Source organism: Erigeron canadensis, chromosome 8 (assembly GCF_010389155.1).
Source record: "Erigeron canadensis isolate Cc75 chromosome 8, C_canadensis_v1, whole genome shotgun sequence".
Classification (NCBI taxonomy): domain Eukaryota; kingdom Viridiplantae; phylum Streptophyta; class Magnoliopsida; order Asterales; family Asteraceae; genus Erigeron; species Erigeron canadensis.
This window is the reverse complement of record NC_057768.1, coordinates 23,475,752-23,499,283: the sequence shown is the minus strand read 5'-3', so window position 1 is coordinate 23,499,283 and position 23,532 is coordinate 23,475,752. Positions and strand designations below refer to the sequence as shown.

General features: G+C 30.5%; 2 protein-coding genes and 1 pseudogene across 2 annotated transcripts; 1 reads left to right on the top strand and 2 right to left on the bottom strand.

The window, feature by feature from the left end:
* Positions 1-1,083: 1,083 nt before the first annotated feature.
* Positions 1,084-2,405, bottom strand: LOC122580061 (class V chitinase CHIT5-like). Its single transcript, XM_043752332.1, has one exon. The coding sequence runs from the start codon at positions 2,009-2,011 to the stop codon at positions 1,223-1,225; it is 789 nt and encodes a 262-aa protein (XP_043608267.1). The 5' UTR covers positions 2,012-2,405; the 3' UTR covers positions 1,084-1,222.
* A 5,518-nt stretch (positions 2,406-7,923) lies between these two features.
* LOC122610454 lies at positions 7,924-10,904 on the top strand (annotated as a pseudogene).
* Positions 10,905-11,854: 950 nt separating this feature from the next.
* On the bottom strand, positions 11,855-13,039 carry LOC122610453 (class V chitinase CHIT5a-like). Its single transcript, XM_043783443.1, has one exon. It carries the CDS (start codon positions 13,037-13,039, stop codon positions 11,855-11,857), a length of 1,185 nt encoding a protein of 394 aa, XP_043639378.1.
* Between the last annotated feature and the right edge of the window lie 10,493 nt (positions 13,040-23,532).

The window sequence follows — 23,532 nt, the reverse complement described above, 5'->3', positions numbered from 1 at the left end:
GAACCAAGAAAGATTTTGCGGCTTCTATTACTGTTCGATCATCACCACAAACTTTACAACAGCCACTGTTCGATTCTCTTCCACTTTTATTTTACATTCAATTAGTTATAATAATTCAAGACTTGAAAATATGAATTCTTTTATCTTAATAATTATTTTCATGTTTATTAGTTTTGTTACGTAGCTAAGTGTTTTTATCTAATGATCCATGTTTTCCAATCGGATCTTATGAATCGGTTTCATTAATGGCGAAAAGTGTATTTATAAACTGAGTATTTTTTTTTTTCCTATCGACGGTAGCTTTAGATATACAAGTAACCTTCATTTGATAAAGGGTAACATATATAATTGATTTGTGAATCTTTGTTTTCTAGTCGTTTTATTAATTTTTTTCATTATTTTGGATTTATAAAACTAAAATTAATTATGAGATTATTGTAATAAAATTTCTATTTCATTACTCTGACATTTTTTTTAAAACATAAGAAATGATATCTTTGTTTTCTTAGAATAATTTTTTTGGCGTTGCCAAACAAAAGAAATCATAAATTTCTCTGCCAATTTCATTCTTTAGATTTCTCCCTAGCTACCAAATGTTTTTTTAAAGAAAAAGTGCATGCTGCGCAATTCACAACCTTTGACCTATCTTTAATTAATCTCCTGACTTGATACTCCAACTCCAAACAAATTGGATTTCCCTAATGAATTTTGAGACGGGAACAGATGTGAAAACATCTCAGCACCCGCGAAACATTCAACAGATTCGTCACATCCCATTTACCCAAAATAATGCAGTCATCCGCGTAAAGCATTATGTGAGTGATAGAAAACTCAACGGACAACTAAATACCATGAATGTTACCAACACTCGTAGCTTGATTAAACATAACATGTGACATTGAAACTCGAATGTCGGAAACCGTTCACTATAGCCGAAGCCCTTGCCGAAGAAAGGATTCCATACATCCATTTGCACCATAACTGTGGGAAACCCATTTTTTCTAAAACTGACAGTAGAAAGTTCCAATTAACGTTATCATAAGCCTTGTCAAAGTACGTTGATATGTTGTATAATAAACGAAAGACTTAAACAACACTTTGTATATATGATCAACCTTAGCTCCAAGAGCCTAAGCTGGAGGTTCATAAATAAATTATGAACAGAGTTCAAATAACTTTATTTCATACACATATTATTGAAACTGATAGTATTATACATACATCAAGTTAACCATGCTTGTGAAGCTGTACTTGAAAGATGCCAATCCAGATCTTGGTCTACGACCCATAAGAAGTACCCGCCTAGCGCTTGAGTTCGCGCATACCGGACCTTGGCTTCAATCGATTCACTATCCTCATATGAAACCCATGAAACACCCGAATAAGAATAGTAAGAAACCCTTGTCTCATCAAAGACAACCGTTGCATCGTTATCCCTATTGAAATCAACAATTTGAGAATACATCAAGAAGCCATTTCCGGGCCCTGTCCCAGTAGTAGGGGCCCCAACCCCGTTGTTATTTGGGTCCTGAAGTGTCCACGTTGGACCGTAGAGTGGTAGGCCCAATAAAATCTTGTCGGAAGGCACGCCTGCCTGAATCCAAGACCGGATACCAAAATCCGTGTTAATATTTGAGTTTGGATCATACAATGCAGAATGCAATCCTGTAACATCTTCCCAAGAGCCATGATAATCATAACACATTGCATTTATCCAGTCAACATATTGACTTATTTCGTTGATTGGATATGATCGTGATACACTATCGTAGGGTTCCATATTGGACGCAAAATAAACGGCCGCAGTCAATAAAAGTCGAGGCTTTCCAGTTACGCTCGCGTCATATTCAAGCGCCTCGCGCCATTCTTTAAACAACAAACCTAGGTTTGACATATCATTTACATTTGATGGGTACTCCCAATCAAGGTCAACCCCATCAAAGTTGTAATCTCGAGCTACTTTTATACTAGAATTTATAAAAGTAGCTCGAGAATTCTTTTGACTCGCCATTCTAGAGAAGGTATCGCGTAAAACGTCACCTCCACCACCGCCACCAATAGATAACAGTATCTTGGCAGGGGGATTCCAACTATCTCTTGCAGTCGAAAGCTCGGGTAACTTCACGATATCGTTAGATGTGATGTTAAGTGCATAATTTGTGGAAGATGGCAGAACAAATGCATAGTTAATGTGAGAAAAATAGTTTGTGTTGATGGAAGAAGCAGGGTAGGTATTGTACGAAGGCCAATACGCGGCCCGAACTCCTTGATCTTGAGCCGACCCGGCCCCAACTCCATCGGATACTAAATGATTGTTAGGTTTTGATGCAACTGCAAAAGAGATGGTCTCAAAATGATCAAAGGGAAGAAAAGTCAATATAGTTGACAAAATGAGCCAAGTTATTCTCTGCCCAACCATGATTATTAGATATGGTAAACTAAGCTCTTGTTATTGTGACATATATATATGTGAGATCACATACTCAAACACGTAACGTCGCTTTCTACTTTTCTACCAAAGAAAAGTCTTGGTTATGTACACATGCTTCTTTATTTTTCGTTTATGTGAAGTGTTTCACAAAATCAGTTGGTAGCTAGGAGACAATTTTCCTTTTTCATATAATATTTCCATTTGTAAGTGTGAAATCGAAGTTGATTTTTCTAATAAGCCTTTCCGAATCAAGCAATTGATCATTTTTTTTAATATCAAATTTTAGGCCCGCCAGTAAAAATAGGCATACAGGACTTCAATGAAAAGTCAAAAGCCAAATGTCCGATACACCGATGTATCTAATTGTTAATGCAGATTACGCGTACCACTAGAATTGCCAATTAAATTAGTTCAACCATTTATCATTATATAGTCACTTTTTTACCCAAGTCAAGCTTCGCATCATCTTTAACAAAAAATGTCTAACGAAATTAAACGAGGCGATCTGTTCACTTCTGATTTAATCCTTTTCATGTGATCTCGATCCAACATTGAAATATCACTCCGTAACATACTAATATGCTTCATTTTTAATGAGTGCCCTTGGTGCGCATGTAATGCGTTATAGACTTTTCAACAAATACATTTTTGGCAATTATAGTCGTTTCTATGCATCATAGTCTGATGTGACAACATCAAGACTTTACAACAAATACAGCTATACGTACCAAAAAAGGGCTGATCGAAAATTACTAGAAGAGTTACGTTTATTTTTAATAACTTGTTCTACTGTAAAACCGAATATAATAATCCCAAAATTTACATTGTCAACATAATAACTTATCCGGGTGGTTTTAGACATTTTGAAAGATAAATTTGAATTAATAAAGATTATGTATCTTCGTTGTATGTCATTAATAAATTTGAATTAATAAAGATTATGTCATTATCCGGGTGGTTTTAGACATTTTGTATGTCGTTGTATCTCCGTCCGATAGAGAGATAGTATCAATATATTTATATAATACTAGATATTTTACCCCGTGCGATGCGCGGCTAGTTAAAAAGGTTATTTTATGCATTAATAAATAGCTTTTCTATAGACTTATTATGTTGAAATTGATTATGTTATAGTTAATGGTTAATTCATGGATTATTTGGTCATTTTTTGTCTTTTCTGACATGTCGATATCACAGTTACTAAACCTACTATAGTGATTACATACCAACATTTAACCTAAGATATTTTGATATCATCAACAAATCAAACGTAAATCGATAATGTAGCATGATATCTATATATTCATCAAACGAAATAATATATACAAAGTAAAAAAACTAAACATGACAAAAATTTAGTCATATAAAATACACATAAATACAATACGAATAAGTAAAAAACTAATAAGATAAATAAGAGAAAATCATTATAGTTTTTGCTTTTAGTTATGCTGAAAAGATGGAGAAAATACCTTATGTAGTGACGGAAAAAAATAATCCTAAACACAATTAGGAAATAAAGTATTTTATCTCCAACAATCAAGAAATTCATTCGTAAAACTCAAAATAACTACTATTATCATTATAAAATAGACATTTTTTGTGGTTAGAATAACCAATTTTGGTTAAGGTTTCAGTCAAGAGAACGAAGGAGAAACAACAAAATTGTTTGGTCGTGTATAACCTAATAATATTTTTAAATAAATTTTAAAATTTGATATAGTCTTCAAAGTTGTATATATTTTAATAAATAATATTATTTATGTCAAATATCATTGCCAAATTAATAGATGTATTGGACGTCTTCTTATATCTTAATATGGGTTTTGATTTTTTTTTAATTTTGTGTATATAGTTTTGATTTAATATTTTATGTTATATTTAATAAAATAAATTACATTGGTTTGAGAATAAATAGAGGTTATAAGATAAATATTGTTAAAAAAAGTATGGAGATGCCACGTAGGATACAATCCTATGTGACAATGTTTAAAGCTAGCTTTAGGTTGAAAGAAATGTTTAAAAGGCTAGGATTTTTACTGTTTAAATATATATATATATATATATATAAATAGATTGGTGTACGACAGAAGAATAACTTTATAAATTAAAAACCAATTGAAAAATACTTCATGATTATGATAAATTAACAACGAAGAAAAGTGTGAAGCATAATATATGTATAGATAGATTATTAAGAATAACTTAATAAATTAAAAACCAATTGAAAAATACTTTATGATATATATATATAAATAGATTGGTGTACGACAGAAGAATAACTTTATAAATTAAAAACCAATTGAAAAATACTTCATGATTATGATAAATTAACAACGAAGAAAAGTGTGAAACATAATATATGTATAGATAGATTATTAAGAATAACTTAATAAATTAAAAACCAATTGAAAAATACTTTATGATTATGATAAATTAACAATGAAAAAAAATGTGAAACATAATATATGTATAGATAGATTATTATAAAGGGCTATGTAATTTGAGGTGTACGTGTTGAACGTAATATACATAGTTTGATTATGAAGTGTATATAGTAAATAGTAAATGAAAAAAAGAAAAAGAAAAGAAAAGGTAATAAAATATCATGGATTATGATTCATGAATTATGAAGTGTTTATAGTTAAAATAAAAAAGGTTAAAAAATGTCATGCAATGTTAGTCGTGATTTTTTATATATGTTTGATTTATATACATATAAATATAAATTATATATATATACAGTATATATATATGCTTTTTCTATATGTCATATTTAAAATATATGTATAATTATATTATATTATTTAATGAAAATCTATTAGTGTGAAAAACATATGGAGGTGCCACGTAGGATAAATCATATGTGGCATGTTTAGAGATAATTTTAATTTGAGATGGATGGCTTTAAAAAGCCAGGATAACTATTGTTTTATTATGTAAATAAATAAATATATATATATATATGAATGGAAATATAAGGTTGTCTGACACCTAAGCTTAGGTGTGAAACCCCTCACATACTAATATTTTATTATATATTGTTTAATGAATAAATGTATGGCCCCCATAATTTTTGTGGTTTAAAAAATTAATATGTGAGTGTCAAAATAACACACATATATATATCAAAGGTACCTAACAGACTTATATTCTCATCCCATATATATATATATATATATACATATATATCAAAGGTAAATATCAAAATAACAAAAGAGGTGAAAAATAATTAAACATGAACAAAATAAATTTAAAAGAGTAAATCATTTTGTAGTAGATGAAGAAGGCATAATCAAACTAGATGATAAATAACAATAACATAACAATTCAATATTAAGTAATAAACAAACATGAACAAAATATCAAAAATAAAAATAAAGTGATATAAAAAATTGTATATTTTTTTTCTTTAAGAAATTTACTTAACATGATTTGTTTATAAAGATAGGAATGAGGGAAATGATATGAATGAGAATGATTAATAAAAATTTAGATTGTATATATAATAATTTTTTAAAAAAGGTAATTGGATGGTAATTGTATATGTACTAATTTATTGGGAGAGTTTTAAGTATATATTATATATCTTTAAAATTTAGAAAGATTTGTTTTGATAGAAAATGATTGATAATAGAGTTTTAAATATAACTATCAGTAAGTAAATAAAAATATTATAAAATGTAGGATGTGAGATTCGAGCCCTGATGAATTTTCTTAAAGTCAAAGAACTTACCAGCTACCAACCCATTACGAATGTGAAAATGACCAACCACAAAATCCTTGACGTTCTGGCATCCAGTATACAATATCGCATATAAATTAGATAACATACCAAAGAAGTAGAAGGGAAAGAAGGGGAAAAATACTCAAAAGTTTACATTGGGTAATTTCTTCATGGGATACCGTACGTCCGTGTACAACATTGTTTTCTCATTGTATAGGAACAAGGTACATTCTGCATCAGAAGAGTCTTCATAGTTGCATATGCATTATGCAACTTCTTTACAAAAACTAGTTTTAAACTTTAATACCATTCCCTAACAGCTTCTTTACAAAGTCCTGCCATTGGACTGCTGTCTGGATCGGATCAGCACCATCCTGGTCCATTAGCACATCTTCCATGGAAACAATACCAATATGTGGTTCAGCTACAAAATCCTGCGAGCCGGGCTGATTCTGTGGGACGACTAGCAATGAACCTCTTAACGTCCTAACATAAAGGACCATAGAACAAGAAAAAAAACAAAAACAAAGAGGTGGGACAAGATAAAATTTTATAGTTTAAAGAGAACCATATATATATATATTAACTGGAGGATGGACTATTTTATGATTGGATATCAGACCTCCGTTTTCTGTTTATCTTTAGTATACAAAGGCTGGCCCGGTTCAATTTTCATTCCATTTTTGTTAAATGCATCTACAAGACTACAGGTGGCTTAATGCATGATGTCACCTCATTCTTGAACTCCGGTGAGCAGGTATAGTTGTAATCATTAACAAGACACGCCTGGCATGTATTAGGATATTAGGAAAACACTTACGAAAGTGCCCAACCACCAAATCCTCAAAGTTCAGTATCATTTCATCTCCTGGGGTAACTTATAGTAAGAGGCTTAGTTGCTATTTGATAATCATTTCATACGAATAAATTCAGGTGTAAAAATAATTGGGAGGGTTAGAATAACAATTTCCAAGTTTTGAATAATTTATTGAATTTAAGTAATAAATTGGATTTTTATCTAATAATTAAAAGGTAAAATAAGATTTTTTAAAATTCAAATGATGAAAAGGAAAAAAGAAATTCACTTTACCATATTAAATCCAATGCTAAAGTAATTCGATATAATGGATATGTAATTATTACGCTAGATAATAACTTATATAAGAAAAGTTAGAGACTTTATAAACATTAAATATGGTAAAAAGCTTACATGTCATTTAAATATGTAGACACAAAAAAAAAAATTATCCTCTCTTAATTATATAATATAGAGATAATAAAATCGCTATTAAAAAAGTAAATGGTTCATGGGAATAAAATGATCCATTAAAAATAAATAAAAGGTAAACGTTAATTAAACATTTAAACTCATCTTAATTTAACTTTTAAAGTTTTTTTCATTAAATTTTGATTGTAATAATATTTTTATATGTTATATAATATTTGATATAAAATATATGAATGAGTTGAGTATTTAATGTAATTTTCAATGACATAAGTTTTCACCACCTACTATAAAATACATAAAATATTTACAATCAATGTTAAAAAAAGAATATAAAAATCAAATTGAAACTCTTAATATAAGACTGAGGGATATCAAATTAACAATTATACACGTACCCTAAAGCACTCATCACACTATCCAGTATATTTATAATATGCATCACCATCAGACGAAATAAAACCATGCAAAAAAGAAAAACAGAGTTTTTACGTTTTTTTTTTTTTTTAATTTTTATCAGTTAAATCTTTGACCAAAAAAATGATAGATGAAGTGAAGTTGTACGGCATTGGTGGAAGTCCGTATGTTTGTAAAGTAGAAATTGCATGCTTTGAATTTGAAAGGAATCAAATATGAAAATATTATTGAAGATTTGCTTAGCAATAAGAAGAGTGCTGAACTTATTAAGTATAATCCAGTTCATAAAAAAGTGCTAGTGTTGGTACATAATGGTAAAGGGGTATGTGAGTCACTCGTGATAGTTGAATATACTAATGATGTTTGGAATAAAGGTGTTCCCATTTTGCCACAAGATCCTTACGAGAAAGCACTTGCTAGATTTTGGGCCAATGTCATTGAAGATAATGTATATTATTGGATTTGTTTGTTGTCTTCTTTTTCTTTTCTATATACGTTTATGAAATGTTTAATACTAATTGATATACAATACATTGTTTTATAAATGGGAAATAATCCGCCTCTATTTTACCTAAGATAGATACTGCATGCTTTACATAACATTTCCTCTTTATAAATATGTCAAATCATGATATGAGATATGTTACTAACATCATTAACATCATAGGTGCTTCAAAGACTGAATTAAATGTAATGAATTTATTATAAGAAAAATCCATAATAAAGTAATCTATATAAACAAATTTTCTATTAAAGATAACCTTTTAGTTTTCGTCTATTTAAATGACCTTATTTCTAAAAATTTCCTAATAAATGATATCTCGTTATTTTTTGACAGACGACGTCCGTTAAGTGTTACGTCATCAGGTTACCTTTTAATGGATTTTCCCCTTTATTTTATAGTGATCATCAGTTCATCACCTAATCGTCATACAAGAGTAACCAAAAGATAGATGAACCCGTTAACCTTTCGTGTTTTTTTAAGAGAATTGATGTAGGGGTTTTACTAACGATAGTTCAAGTAATATCGGTAAAAATAGAAATTTAAGTGATTATTGATTTGTTTACAAAATCACTTTTTTTATGTAGTAACATAGTACTTGAAATTTTCATTAACAGAATCCTATATATATTACGGTAAATGCGATTATAAAAGCTTTTAAATAATGACCCATTACTTATAATACTCAAGCATTGCATATATTGTTGTAGTACATGTGACAATTCATATATGTCTCAAGTTATTTCAACACAATGCTAGTTTTATAGTTTTTGTAATACTATCTAATACATTATAAGATTAATAATATTACAAAAAGTATTGGCGGGTCAAGATTAATAATATTACAAAAAGTATTGACGGTTGACTTTAACTAACTTATCTGCCACGTCAGCAAATTTGATAATGTGGCCTCGGTGACATAGAATTTAACGGGTATCGTCTGTCAAAAACTAATGAGATACCCTTTATTAGGAAACTTTTGAAAATAAGGTCCATTAAATAGACGAAAACAAAATAAGTTACTTTTAATTAGAAAATTTGTATAAATTGGTTAGCTTTTTATGGATTTTTCCCATTTATTATTGATGATTTAAGTCCTACATCTTACTTTGAATGTTTAAGTGATGCATAGTAGACTATATGAGAATCGATATCCGTACTAATAGTTTTGATTAATTTATCACACTGTAAAAGTATTATATAACATACTATAGAGGTAAATGATACACATGGATGTGATATTAATAACACATCCCATAATATATACATAATACTTAAACGGATTCTGAAATTGATATTAGCTCAGCTAATTCAGTCACCAGTTTTGAATTTCTTTAAATGCCTACTCAATGTTAGGCCATGTAGAGCGAGGAGTCTCCCCCAAAGAACACCCAAAAAGCGCGTGGAATGCCCCGGGAACCCATGCTACATCGCCTCCCTGGGGCGTTCCTTGTATAAAAAAAAATGAGTTTCTCCCCGTTCGATTTTGGACGCCCCCTTCACTCCCTCTTTCCTTTGACCCCACAGACATAATTTGGAGCTCCCTTATTTGGTTTTTTTTTAATGGGGGTTATGAGGAACCCCTCACTCCAAAGGAACCCCCCATGGGGAGGGGAACTCCAGGCCATATGTCAAATATCTAGCAAAAAGAAGGGTTCCAAGAACCCCTCACTTCCAATAGCCTTAGACGTAACAAGATCTGATTAAGATAACCGACTACCATAGAATTCTACATTAAAAACCATGGAAATTCTACATTAAAAGCGAACAAAAAAGGGATTATAAATTCTACATCAAATAGTTATAATCTTTGAAACTATGGTTTTGTCAAATGATATACACTATAGATATAAGCACAACCTATATTTAGGGGGAAAATTTGGTTGTTTTTTGAAGTATGCTAGATTTTGCATCTTTAAGTGGAGGTGGTTAGCTAAGTTAAGTCTTTGGATCATGGTTAGTCATGGTTGTAATAATATATATTTCTAGTGTGTCATAGAGTGAGGGCTTGAGATGGTGTCATTTCATTCGTGATTATTTGGTTGGTGTTGATCGATTTAATTTTATTTGATTTCGTCTTGACGTGTTTTCTATGATCCCGTATGTACATTTTTAAAGACTGCGCGCGATTTTACATTATAGCAATACACATCATGCTGCAAGCAGATCACAAATCGTATCCCCTTTAATACATAAGACACTTCTTTGGAGTTTGAACTGATTATATACGTACATTAACATTATGTATATATGGTCTGTTTAGTGTATGCCTGCAGTTTATAAGGCTCTCCGCCGCACTGAGGATAAGCAAGTTGTCGCAGAAGCTTATAAGCAGCTGGAAATACTAGAAAAGGAGCTTGAAGGCAAGAAATTTTTTGGAGGTGATAACGTTAACCTTGTTGATATCGCGGCTACTTTTATAAGCTGTTGGCTTGGAATAGATGAAGAAGCAGCCGGTCTAAAGTTGGTCACCAAAGACAAGTTCCCAAACCTAACCGAATGGGCCGATAACTTTGTCAACTATCCTGTTGTCAAGAAAATTTTACCTCCAAGAGAAAATCTTCTTCCATATTTCAAGAATCGATTGATCGGTAAGAAGTGATAATTTATAAAGGTCATTAACTATTTTGTTAGAGCTATATATGTAGTTTCCATGTATAACATTTATGGATGTTGCAATAATTTAGTAGCTCTTTGTGTTTATCATATAGTTGAAAGCTTGTGTATGTAAACGTTTCATGTTGAATATTATTATTCCTTGTGGCTTATTCTCCATGTTTTTAGTTTTAAATATTTGAATTTTAAGTCAAATCACTTTAATCTATACATTGAACTGAATTCGTCATTATATACACCTTGCAAAAATTCTCTACAATGTGAAACAACAAATTACTTCATCATGATCTTCAGAGAAAGCTGCCAAGATTTGATGTTAATCTAGATTGGGCAATGCGGTTCCATCAAAGTTGGTTATCAATCGCGATTATAAGGTTACAGTCAATCAAAGTTCTTACTGATTTGCAAGTGATTTATAGACTCTTTTGAGCATGTGATCAATTTATAGCGACTATTGGTTCTTTGCTTTTGTAGAACTGGAAAGGAAATATGATTAATTTGTTTATTTGGTGTGATGTTAAAGTGACCAAAAAACTGATCATAGTGGGATGTTATTATATTAATTAGTATTAGTTTGTGATCTTTTTTATCACATTATCTATCTACTCTAACAACATTTGTGGTACTTGTTAGGAATGATATATAGTAGACATAATGTTTTTCAAAAAAAAAAAATATATAGTAGACATGATGTAAGTTTATGATTTTCACTTTTAAGTTGTTAACTTTTTCATCTTAGAAATGTTCTGTCCTTGTGAACTGCATAATTATTTTTATACTTTTTATTCTTAGCTGCTAAAGAACATGCTATCAATATCATGTAAATGTGATTGTGTGAAAATGTACATGACTATGTTGAATAGTAGGATTGCACAAAGTAAAAAAGCCTATCAAAGCAATTTTACATAGAATTTGAAAATCTTAATGAAATACGTATCAAGCTAACCATGCTTGTGAAGCTGTACTTGAAATATCCCAATCCAAATCTTGGCCTAAGGCCCAAAAGAAGTACCCACCTAAAGCTTGAGCCCGAGCATAATGGACCTTGGATTTGATCGACCCAATATCATCATATGAAATCCATGAATCTCCTGAATAAGAGTAATAGGAAACCCGAGTCTGATCAAACACAACCGTTGCATTATTGTCTCGATTGAAATCAACAACTTGTGAATAGATCAATAGGCCACTTCCAGGGCCCGTCCCAGTAGTAGGGGCCCCAACCGTATTGTCATTTGGATCCTGAAGGGACCATGTTGGACCGTAGAGTGGCAGTCCCAATACAATCTTGTTTGGAGGAAGTCCTGATTGAATCCAAGACTTGATACCAAAATCTGTGGAAAGATTGGTTTTTGGATCATACAATGCAGAATGCAATCCTGTGAAATTTTCCCAAGAGCCATGATAATCGAAACACATTGGACTAATCCAGTCAACATATTGACTTATAGCGTTGACTGGATATGATCGAGGTCCACCATCAAAGGAAATGCTAGACGCATAATAAACGGCTGATGTCAATATAAGTCGAGGACTTTTAGTAACATTAGCCTCATATTCAAGTGCCTCGTGCCATTCCTTAAACAACAAACCTAGGTTTGACATATCAGACTCATTTGATGGAAATTCCCAATCAAGGTCAATCCCATCAAAATTGTAATCTCGAGCTACTTTAATAGTAGAATTTATAAAAGTAGCTCGAGAATACTCTTGACTAGCCATTTGAGAGAAAATACCGGGTAAATCACCACCTCCACCGCCCCCAATGGACAAAATTGTCTTGGCAGGCGGATTCCAACTATTCGTTGAATTTGAAAACTCAAGTAACTTCTCTACATCATCGGGCGTGATGTCAAGTGCATAAGTCGTGGGAGATGGCAGAACAAATGCATAGTAAATGTGAGAAAAATATGATGTATCAATAGAAGAAGCAGGATAGCCAGTAAATGAGGGCCAATAAGCAGCCCTAACTCCTTGACCTTGAAGCAACCCCCCATTTGAATCAGATGCAAAAAGACGAGACTTTGACGCAACTGCAAAAGAGACCTTCACATATTGATCAAATGAAAAACTCAAGATAGTTAATAAACTGATCAGCAAAGTTATTCTCCGACTAGCCATGATCAGATAAACGTATGTTTTGTTATTTTAACAGATTCGAACACGTATTCTATTTATAGGCTTAGTAAAAACAGGGTCATCTTTTCAGAGATAATCTATCATTCTGTATTTCTGTGTTTTTTGTTATTCTTGTAGACAACTTTTCGATATAGACAAAAGAAGAGGCTACTGATCTATGGTATATAGACAATGGCTTCTTACTCAAATTGTGTTCAAGAAATAGAGGACATTGTTTGATATGCAATCTAATGAAAACTTTTAACATCGAAACATTTTTTATCTAAGTACATTACAAACTAGAAGCATGATGAACCAAATGTGACAAATGGAAACAGTTAAAAGTCAAGTTTTTCCCCTTCTGTTTTTCTGTTTTTAGCTTTTCTTTTTCTAATCTTGATTGCAAATATGTCGTTATAGATCATAAGACAAATTAATAACACAAAAATACCATATTTTCCGCTTTTCTATTCTAAGATACACTTCTTTTCAATTGCAATATGCAAGAAAATTTTACAAGCTAAAAAACTTGTGCGTGTGAATTGTATAAAATAAAATTTTGAAAAGTCGTATGTGATCTGTGTGAAATTATGAATCGTAAAAATAAAAAAAATAAAAAAACTTTCATCACAAGCAGATTATGATGGGAAAAAAATAATAGTAAACTTACTCTTCTTTTTTTTGATGGGCTTGAAAGCTGAAAACAAAATTTAGTTGGGCTTTAGTTTTGAGTGGGCCTTTCCCCTCCGGTTTACATGTTGGATCCGCCAATGATAGTACTGGATAAGAAATTAACATTCTTCTTCATAAAGGTCAAGAGCTATATTCTCATGTTTTGTAAGGGTAGATGTCATATTCTATTATATTTAAAATCTAAAAACAGTCTCTCTACACCATTATGGTAAAGATAAGGTTGTCTACACATTAACCTTTCTCAAACACTGTGGACGTATTGAGACCGAAAACTCGTAAAAAACAGCATTGGGTGTTTTGACTCATAAAAACGTTACTTTTATCGGTTAGGGTTAGAGGTGTTAAACTCGACTCGAAAATCTTAAAAATATATATACAATACATATAGCCCAAATAGAATTTGAACTTTACTATATAAGAATTATATACATAAAAATATATACATAATCTATTAAAAGCTCGATAAGTATTTGAGCCGAGCTATGTAAAGCTCGACCTTGACTCGATAATTATTTCGAGCCTGAATAATCTATGAAAACTAAATAAACTTTTTTTTTAGAATAGTGAATAGTTATTTAACACCGTTAACAAAAAATTTTAATTTATACAACTTTGTATGGATACTATGCTAGTTATTATAAGTGTATATAGTTACCGAATAATTGCTATTGTCATAGCTTTTTCCAGTAACGAAATCAGAATTGTGAGTGACTTGTAACAGAACCCTTTTAATACTAGTCTCATATACGTGTAAAGTAACATTAACAACTAGATTGTGACGATTTAAGCATCTATTAAGTTTTTCCGCAACTTTTAGCATTTAATAAGAGATTTTCTACTTTTACGAGTTTTCCGTTCTCATTTGGTTTGCTCAAATACATACTTTGTTGTGATAAAAATATTTCAAAGGTTTAAATTTATTTACATTAACCGGTATTTCTAACTTAATGTATTGACTCGTGACACTAATATAATAACATAGCATTTTAAAAAAAATTACACTACATAGATTAAACAAACCTGTAGCCCCGATTAGTGGCGGTACCATATGGGAGGCAAAGGGGTTCAATGTCTCGCTCAAAATTTAGATTTTTCGTGTATTTTTAAAAAAAAATTATAAGTTTTTAACATTTTAACCCCTTTATATTTATTTTTCACGGATATTTTAATTTTGCCCCCTTTGATATTTTTTTTTAGTACGGTCTCCGGCCCCGATTACCCCTACCCCTAAGTTAGGTTTACCCATGGCTTTTTCTTTTTGGTTGCGTAATGTCATTACCAATACTCTAAAATGTTATTAAAAATCTATGGTTAGCTTCATTTGGTCAAAGGTTAATAGTGTTTGAGTCCTTTTAGAATTTTTTTTAAGGTCAGATAATGATTCGAATGAACCAGACTTCAGAATAAACGAAAAGTTATGTTGAAATCTATGTTGTAATTTAGTAAAAGGACAACATCATATATAGATGTTAGATTGAATTTTTGCTTTACGCTCACGGGACCGCCAAGTTATGCAAGACAGCGGTTTTCATTTTATGTCCTTTTATTTTCATAGTATTTTGTTTATTACGAGTATTATTTTCATAGTAATAGATATTTTTATCCCGTATTTAAAACTGAAGTCTATTTACATTTATACTAGCTAATCAACTTGGGTTAACTGTTAGACGTTTTGCAAATAAACCGAATGATACTCGAGTAGCTTTAGTATATATTGCCATATTAAAACGTATAGTAACAGATTAACAGCGTTAAATAAGTTGAAAAGTTGTGATAAATTATTATGTAAAAACGAAACTAAACGGAAACAAAAGTTGTGTAGTTGTGACACACGTTAAAATACATTCGGTTGGCAAAAACAAAACAAAGTTATCTGGAAAAAAAACACCATAATTTTTGGCATATTATAACGAAAAAATAAGGTGATTAAAATCTTACATAATAAACCCACAAAGGGGGTTTTCTTATATTTATTAAGTTTCCTCCTGAATTGGTGTATAGTCATTAGTACCCTGGTGGCACGATGATACTCCAGTGGTCCGTCAGTGAACCAAATTTGCCGTTCAAAAAAATTTCTTACATAATAATACGGAAATTTAATAAAAATCTAAATTAATGATACATATTTAATTAAAAAAAAATTTGAATTTTAAATAAAAAAGTATGATGATGTCATAATTAAATTAAAAGGATGTGTAGTAATACAGTTTTTAAAAAAATCTTATCTCATCACAATGTTTCTTTAGTAATATAATAGATTTTTATTTATATTTATTTTATTATCTTTATCTTTACTTTTTTACAAAACAAACTAGCTCTTTCCCCTTTTTCAACTTTATATCTTTAAAAAACCTAAAGTATCTTTAACTTTCAACACATTCTCAACTCACGCTTTATATCTACCAAAAAGTGTAATTTACCATTAATTTAATTTTTAGAATTAAAATATGCATGTTGAAATAAATTTCATTAAAAGTATTATAAGTAAATTAGGTGAAAATATTTAAATTAATGGTAAATTACACTTTTCGTCCCTTAAGTTGGCAGTTTTTCACTTTTCTTCCCTAATGTTTAAAAATTACAATTTTAACCTTAAAGTTGGCAACATTTTGCAATCAAGGTCTTTCCCCTAGACGGCGTTTGTTTTTTTCCGTTAACGTACGCACGTGCTAAACATTAGGGACGAAAAGTGAAAACCTGCCAACTTCAGGGATGAAAAGTGTAATTTACCATTAATTTAAATATTTTCACCTAATCTACTTATAATACTCTTAATGAAATTTATTTCAACATACATCTTTTAATTCTAAAAATAACTACACTATCTCTTTTACATCATTTAGTTTAACATTAATAACCATACCGCTATTACCACAACTGCCACTACCGCCACCTGTCGCCTCCACTGCCTCCACATTGGGAAGGGACCTATCTCATGTATGATAATTGACTCTTAAGTTGGTTTACTGAGGTCCGATACTGGTATGAAAATTGGTTAACTAGACTTATTATTTGATTTGTCATGTTTACGACTTTGGCCTTGTATGAATAGATATGTCGTTTCGTGTGTGATAGCCTAATAGGTGACTGATTCGAATAGAGAGGGAGGAGATTCCCTCAAGTTGTTTTTAACTTGAGTGGTCAATTTAAAAACATCTCAACCCTTACCCTTAGATTTAATCCAAGAGTTGAGATCTCCCTAACATGTCATGTTAGGGAACTTGAGAAAATCCCCTCCGGACAAATAATAGCTTAATTAACATGTATTCATTTTATATATCTATTTTCTGAGTATTATCGAGTAATAATATGTAGGGCGAAGATAACCTAACCATGATTAATTAACGCTACTGACACATGGATCTTACTCATTTTTCAAAAATATATTTAGGGTTATTAATTTTATGGAAAAGGGAATATAAGGTTGTCCGACACTTAAGCTTGGGTGTGGATCTCTCACATACTAATATTTTATTATTTCTTATTTAATGAATAAATGCATGGGCCCTCATGATTTTTATGGACAATATGTGAGTGTTCTACATCTAAGCTTAGATACCCGACAGCCTTATATTCTAATCCCTTTTAATTTTAATACTAGTATATACCAAATTTTATATCTAAATAATGGAGAAATACTATTTACAAGTCAATACAATACAAACTATTTACAGATGACCATTTTAAATTTGACAAACCACTCAAGTGAAGGGAATAGAAAAGTGGTTGAAAGGCTGATATTGGGATAAGTAGGCACCCTAATTTAGATTGTCAAAAAAGTTGGACAACAAAACCAAATCTATCAACAGTCGGACGTCGTTTCAAAATATTAATCCAGGCGTTGGCCTCTATAATGTTGCTCGATTACATGAGTTCACGTATTTTAAAAATGTAATAAATAGATTATAATCAAAAGTGGCTTTAAGGGATAAATAGCAGTTATTGGCTTCATTAAAAAGTTTTTTCATTTGAAGAACCTATTGGAGTGAGATTTATAATTAAAGAGCGTTAAGAATTACGTTTTGGAATGATTATTTCATAAATATTTACAATAAGTGTTTGGCTGAAAAAATGATGTTGTACGTTTTTACAGAGAGAACACATACAAATATACAATGACAACTTCCGGACTCTCATGCCCGATCATGAGACTGCCTATTGAACGTTTGATGGCACTTTACTCTGACCTAAGCTATGCAACAACGAGATCGACATTTTGAATAACAGTGACATACATAGTTAAACGCAAAATATAACTTGAAAAAACTTTTGGTTTTCCAAACTTTGGATTTATAGGTTCCTACCAGGCTACCCTATTAGCCCAAAAGCCTAATTGGATAGATTGGATCAATCTAGAACTAATTTGATTGGTCATGCCTGGTTTATAATTATTTATAAAGTTGAATTAACTGACCCAATTAACTTCATTAAATCGAATACTCTTAGAGCATTTTCAATGTAAGATTGAAGAAAAACTTATTTTGAAAGAAAAAATCTTTGTAGAGATTGATGTTATTAGAGTGAAATGTTTTTCATGAACAGATTGATAACTTTTAACCTTTTGATCAAAAGTTTTTTTTATGTCTAGTTGTAAAAAATTTCCATTTAAAAAAAATGTCTTTTTAAAAGGTTAAAAATGGTAGATTGATTAAGTAGTAAAACTAAAAGCTTTTTGCCATTATACATTTTTTTAGTTTTTTGGTCATCAATCTCTATGATTTAAGATAGATGAGCCTTTTAAAGGATCAATTAGGGGGGAAGAAGTGGTTGCCAATTTGGTTAACTTACCCAATCTTTCCTCCAATCAAAACTTTAAAACTCACAACTACCCAATTCTACCCAATCTTTACCCAAATCACTGGAAATACATACCCAATTCACTAAACTTACCCAAATTCATTTTCTTTTTATTTTTATTTTTATTCCACCAATAATTTAACTAAACATTATATTAAAAACTTAAAACAACATTACATAACACTTAAAAAAAAAATACATAATAAAAAAAATATTAAAATAAAAACACTAGCCTTATTTAAAATAAAAAAACTAGTCGTCGAGATGTCCCAATTCTTGAGCCCACACGTGTTCAGTGAGGTCATAACGAAGACGATGATGGATGTATTCATTTAGCAACTCCGCGTAAAAGGTATCGTCCCACACCGGTTGGACCGATTGGTCCATGATGTGAACCGGCGAGATAGCTCGACCATCACCTTTTATCACCATGTTATGCAAAATACACGCCGCGTAAACATAATGATATTTGTGTTTGGTGTGTGTGTTAAAATGAATATAAAAAGTAGTATATGTGTATTTAGGGAGAAAGGTTTTTTTTTTAATAAAAGAGTATGTAGCGGGGGGGGGGGGGGGTCCACATCTTCCAACGTTCAAAACATCACCACGACTCTTGGCTTCCTTAATCAAACTGGTACCTGAAAACACCTTACCCGAGTCCTAGCCGATCACTGGAAATAGTGTAGCCGATTGTGATCGGTGAACCCGAGTACTAACCGACCCCGCTCCTTCCCCCTTAGAAATTACCTTTGGGTTATCAACGACAAAAGTCCTATTTACGTGGGAAGTCTTTTGACCTACTAAACATAGGAAGCACTATTGACAAAGAAAATTGATATTTGTATAGCTGTTTTTTAATGAATTTAACACGTTGTACAAATGATTACAAATAAATACTCCGTAATATATACAATACATGTGTGGTAGAAAATTAAGTTATATGGTACTAAAGTTATCACTTTTTGGCAAAGCCGTGAAGGTGCATCAAAGAGTAAAATGAAATGCATCACTGTACAATTGTGACTTTTATAATTTTATGATAATTTAAGTACAGTAAAATGAAATGTATCTAAGACAGGGGAGAAGTTGTCCAACATAACTAGTTATGTGTTATTAATTTAGTGTAATTGAGGGATATGTTATGACACTTGATAATGGATTAGGAGGTACGGAACGTTCACCCATTAAGTAATAACATCCTGGGTCCAAAAGAGGTTTTCTTTGATCCACGGTTATTATAAATTAAATAAATATTATAAAGATTTCTAAATCTTTAATAAATTTCGAAAAAATTATGTAATCTTAAATAGATTTTGTAAAGATTCTATAAATCTTGAAAAGATTTTGTAAAGATATCGATCCTGAAAAGATCTTGTAAATATTATCTAAATCTTGAAAAGATTTTGTAAAGATACTTTAAATCATCAAAAGATTTTGTAAAGATATCGATCTTGAAAAGATTCTGTAAAGATACACTAAATCTTGAAAAGATTTCGTAAAGATTTTCTAAATCTTGAATCGTCTATATATAGTTGATAATTCATTTACAGAATTCACAGGCAATATAGATACACATAGAAAGAAAACAAGTATCTAGTTTTCTTTGTTTACATATTGATATTCATAAGGGATCAAGGAAATAACCTTTTGATTTAATGCATTGACGAGATGCATTATTAGGGTGTCTCTATAAGAGAAAAACTATACATAAGGAAACACACGAAATACTATATAGCGAACGGGTTCTTAAATTCTGCCAAAATCAAGAACATTGCTCTTTGTATTATCCCAAAACATAGTTCGTGTAACCCAGGCATATAGGGTCGAATTGTTGTTTTTGGAAAGTGATATCACGATACAAAGAGATATCCGGTCATTGATTTCTTACCGTGTTACACAGATTCTTCTCCTCCTCCCCCTGACTATATTATTTTCTCTAACATCATGTTAGGCAACTTCTAACCTTTAGATGAAAATTAAGGATCAAGATTTAAAGTTTATTTTTGAATCTTGACCCTTGATTTTCATTTAAATGTTAAAATGTTTCCAACTTGATAGATCAAGTTGTAAACAACTCGAGAGAATCTCATCCCTTAAGATTAGACCAATTTTATAACATTTTGACAACCAAATAAAAGGTAACAATGTATCAAAGAGGACACCTCATACCTATTGGGCCTTTTAGCTTTAAAGAAGACAAACCCGTCCATATATGTCACATAAAAGAATTCCAAACCAGTTCACAATGTAAAATACGAAAAATGAATTAAACTTTTCAACAATATTGTTATTCTTAAAGTTAAGAGATTCAGTTCATATGTCAATTCTTCGTTGGCCTTGCAACTCATTTATTCTTATATTTCATTTCTCATCATATAAAATCCAACAACTCATTAATCATTTTTATTCCCTTTTTTCATAAAATATTACGAAAAAAATAATTCCATGATTGTGACAGCCAAAACCAACTATATATCTTCTACCTAAACCAAACAATTATCAATTCGACAGTATATTCGAATAGTTCAATTCAGAAACAATTTTTATTATTTAAACTAAATAATTAATTTAAAATCCACAAAAATATGAATTAATGCTACCTATATACTATCTTTTTAATCAAAATCAAATATATTTACTTACATTTATATATAAAAAAAAATTACTTAACATAGGATGCGTAGTTTAAAATTTCATACTGGTAAATCACATATTACGGAGTCTAAATCTCTGTCATTAATAAAAGAAGATTGTTTTCAAAAGTTTTTTTTAGAAAAAAAATTGATGTGTTAAACTAGAAATGTTCTATAAACTTTATTTTAAAAAAGATGATGTCATATTATAAAAGATATATTTCTTTTTAATTTTCTTTTTTTAATTTCCTTTCTTTTCTTTCCAATTTTAGCATTCAATTTTTATGTTAGAGATAAATATCCTGGAATATAACAAACTTTGTATGAATGTCTATAGTAGGAAATAACTAAAGTTTTATGTATTGTATGTAAAAAACTTTAAAAAATGTTTATTGTATGTAAGAAAACATACATGGCAACCATATAGAGGTGCCACTTGTCTGATTTTAATTGGTTGAATACATTTTCTTACATACAATAAACATTATTTTCGAGTTGTTTACATACAATACACACAACTTTAGTTATTTCCTACTATAGACATTCATTCAAAGTTTGTTACATTACAAGATACTTATCCCTTTATGTTATTTTCCCTTGCATAATTTTGACGCACAGCATCGCAATTTGTAAGTATGTTTCTTTTATTAATAATTGCATATTGTATTCTAACATTGTCGACTTTCAGTTTTTTAGTAAACCACATTTATATGTGCATTAATCCAAGTATCTAAAAGTTTAAAGAGATAAGTATTTTGGAATGTGACAAACTTTGGACGAATGTATATAGTGTGAAATAACTAAAATAGTGTTCATTGTATGTATTTATCTTAAAATTATGTTTATTGTATGTAAAAAATTATATCCGACCAATCAAAAACTAATAATTGGTAGCTATATATGGTTGCCACGTATGAACTTTTACATAAAATAGACATAATTCAAAGATGCATACATACAATGAACACAACTTTAGTTATTTCACACTATAAAATTTCGTTCAAAGTTTGTTACATTCCAATATACTTATCCCTTATGTAGCAGGGTTTTATATCTTTCAAATGATTGTTATGTTCAAAGTTTTAGTAAATTCAATAATATTAACATCAACATTTAGCTATTATAAACATTTTTTATCTTTTATTATTTATAGTAAAAACATATTTTTAACTGCCCGCATTGAATCCGGGTTGATTAGCTCGTTATGAGGGGAAAAAAAATCAAATATCAAGTTATATTAAGTGACTTCTTTGGTAAACCTAAGTGTAAGTAAGTTTTAATTAAAAAAAGTATAATTATTTATATGTTTTTAATACTTTTACATTGATATGAATTGAATGACCTTTACTTTAATTTTATTCAAATATGCTAAGTTTTATTATCAAATGTTTCTCATAGTTCAAAATTTAAGGCTTCCCTTTAGTTAGAAGAATATGTACTAATAGTCTAATATAGCTGTTCGAAAAAAAAATAAAGAGTTAATTGCAGGATTCGTCCCTGTGTTTTACCCATTTCGTGGTTTATATCTCTGTTAAATTTTTTAAAATAAATCCGTTCAAACTTGTCACATTGTTTGTAAGTTACGTCCCTGTGGCTAATGGCGTTAGTATTTGGCCGTTAAGTCGACGCATGTGAGGGCAGTTTTGTAATTTGTCACCCTCAAACAACTTTGTAATTGCACAATTCGTCCCTACGGTTTGTCTATTTTAGTGGTTTACATCCCTACTCAAAAAAATTTGTGGAATAGATCCAAAGTACGCAAATTTGTTGCATGTTCAATCCCTATGATTGATGTCGTCAATTTTTTTCCGTTAAATGGGATCACGTGCCATAATAAGTTTGATAGATTTTTCGAAATTTTATAAACCGTCATTGATTTTTTGAAGGTGGAATTAAACAACGTTTGGGGTCTACAGGTTAGCAAACATGTTGATCGGTTGGTTAAAAATGCAAAATCCGCCATTGATGAGCTTCCCCATTGGAACCAACCACCATCAAGCCTTTCACTATTACCACCGCCTAAATCACAAACCAAAGCTGTTCTGAAACCCAATCGCGGACCGCCACTGATTGGTACGTCTCTATTACCCGAACAACTACTATTAATTTTGTTTATATATATATATACTTATGGGATCTGGGCCTTCTTGCTTCATATGTGGATGTGTGTTAATATGCAGTTTCTTTTTGTCCGAGCCTTAACAACCTAAATATCACAAAAATTAATTTCAAAAATAGTTGAATGAGAAAGGAATTGAATAAAGGGAAATTTGATGACCTGTGAAAGATAGGTGAAAATGTCAAGGAAAGAAAAACTGAATTGATTTTGGTGGAGTCGTAAGAAGTAAGAAAGAGAAAAAGGATAGGTGTAGG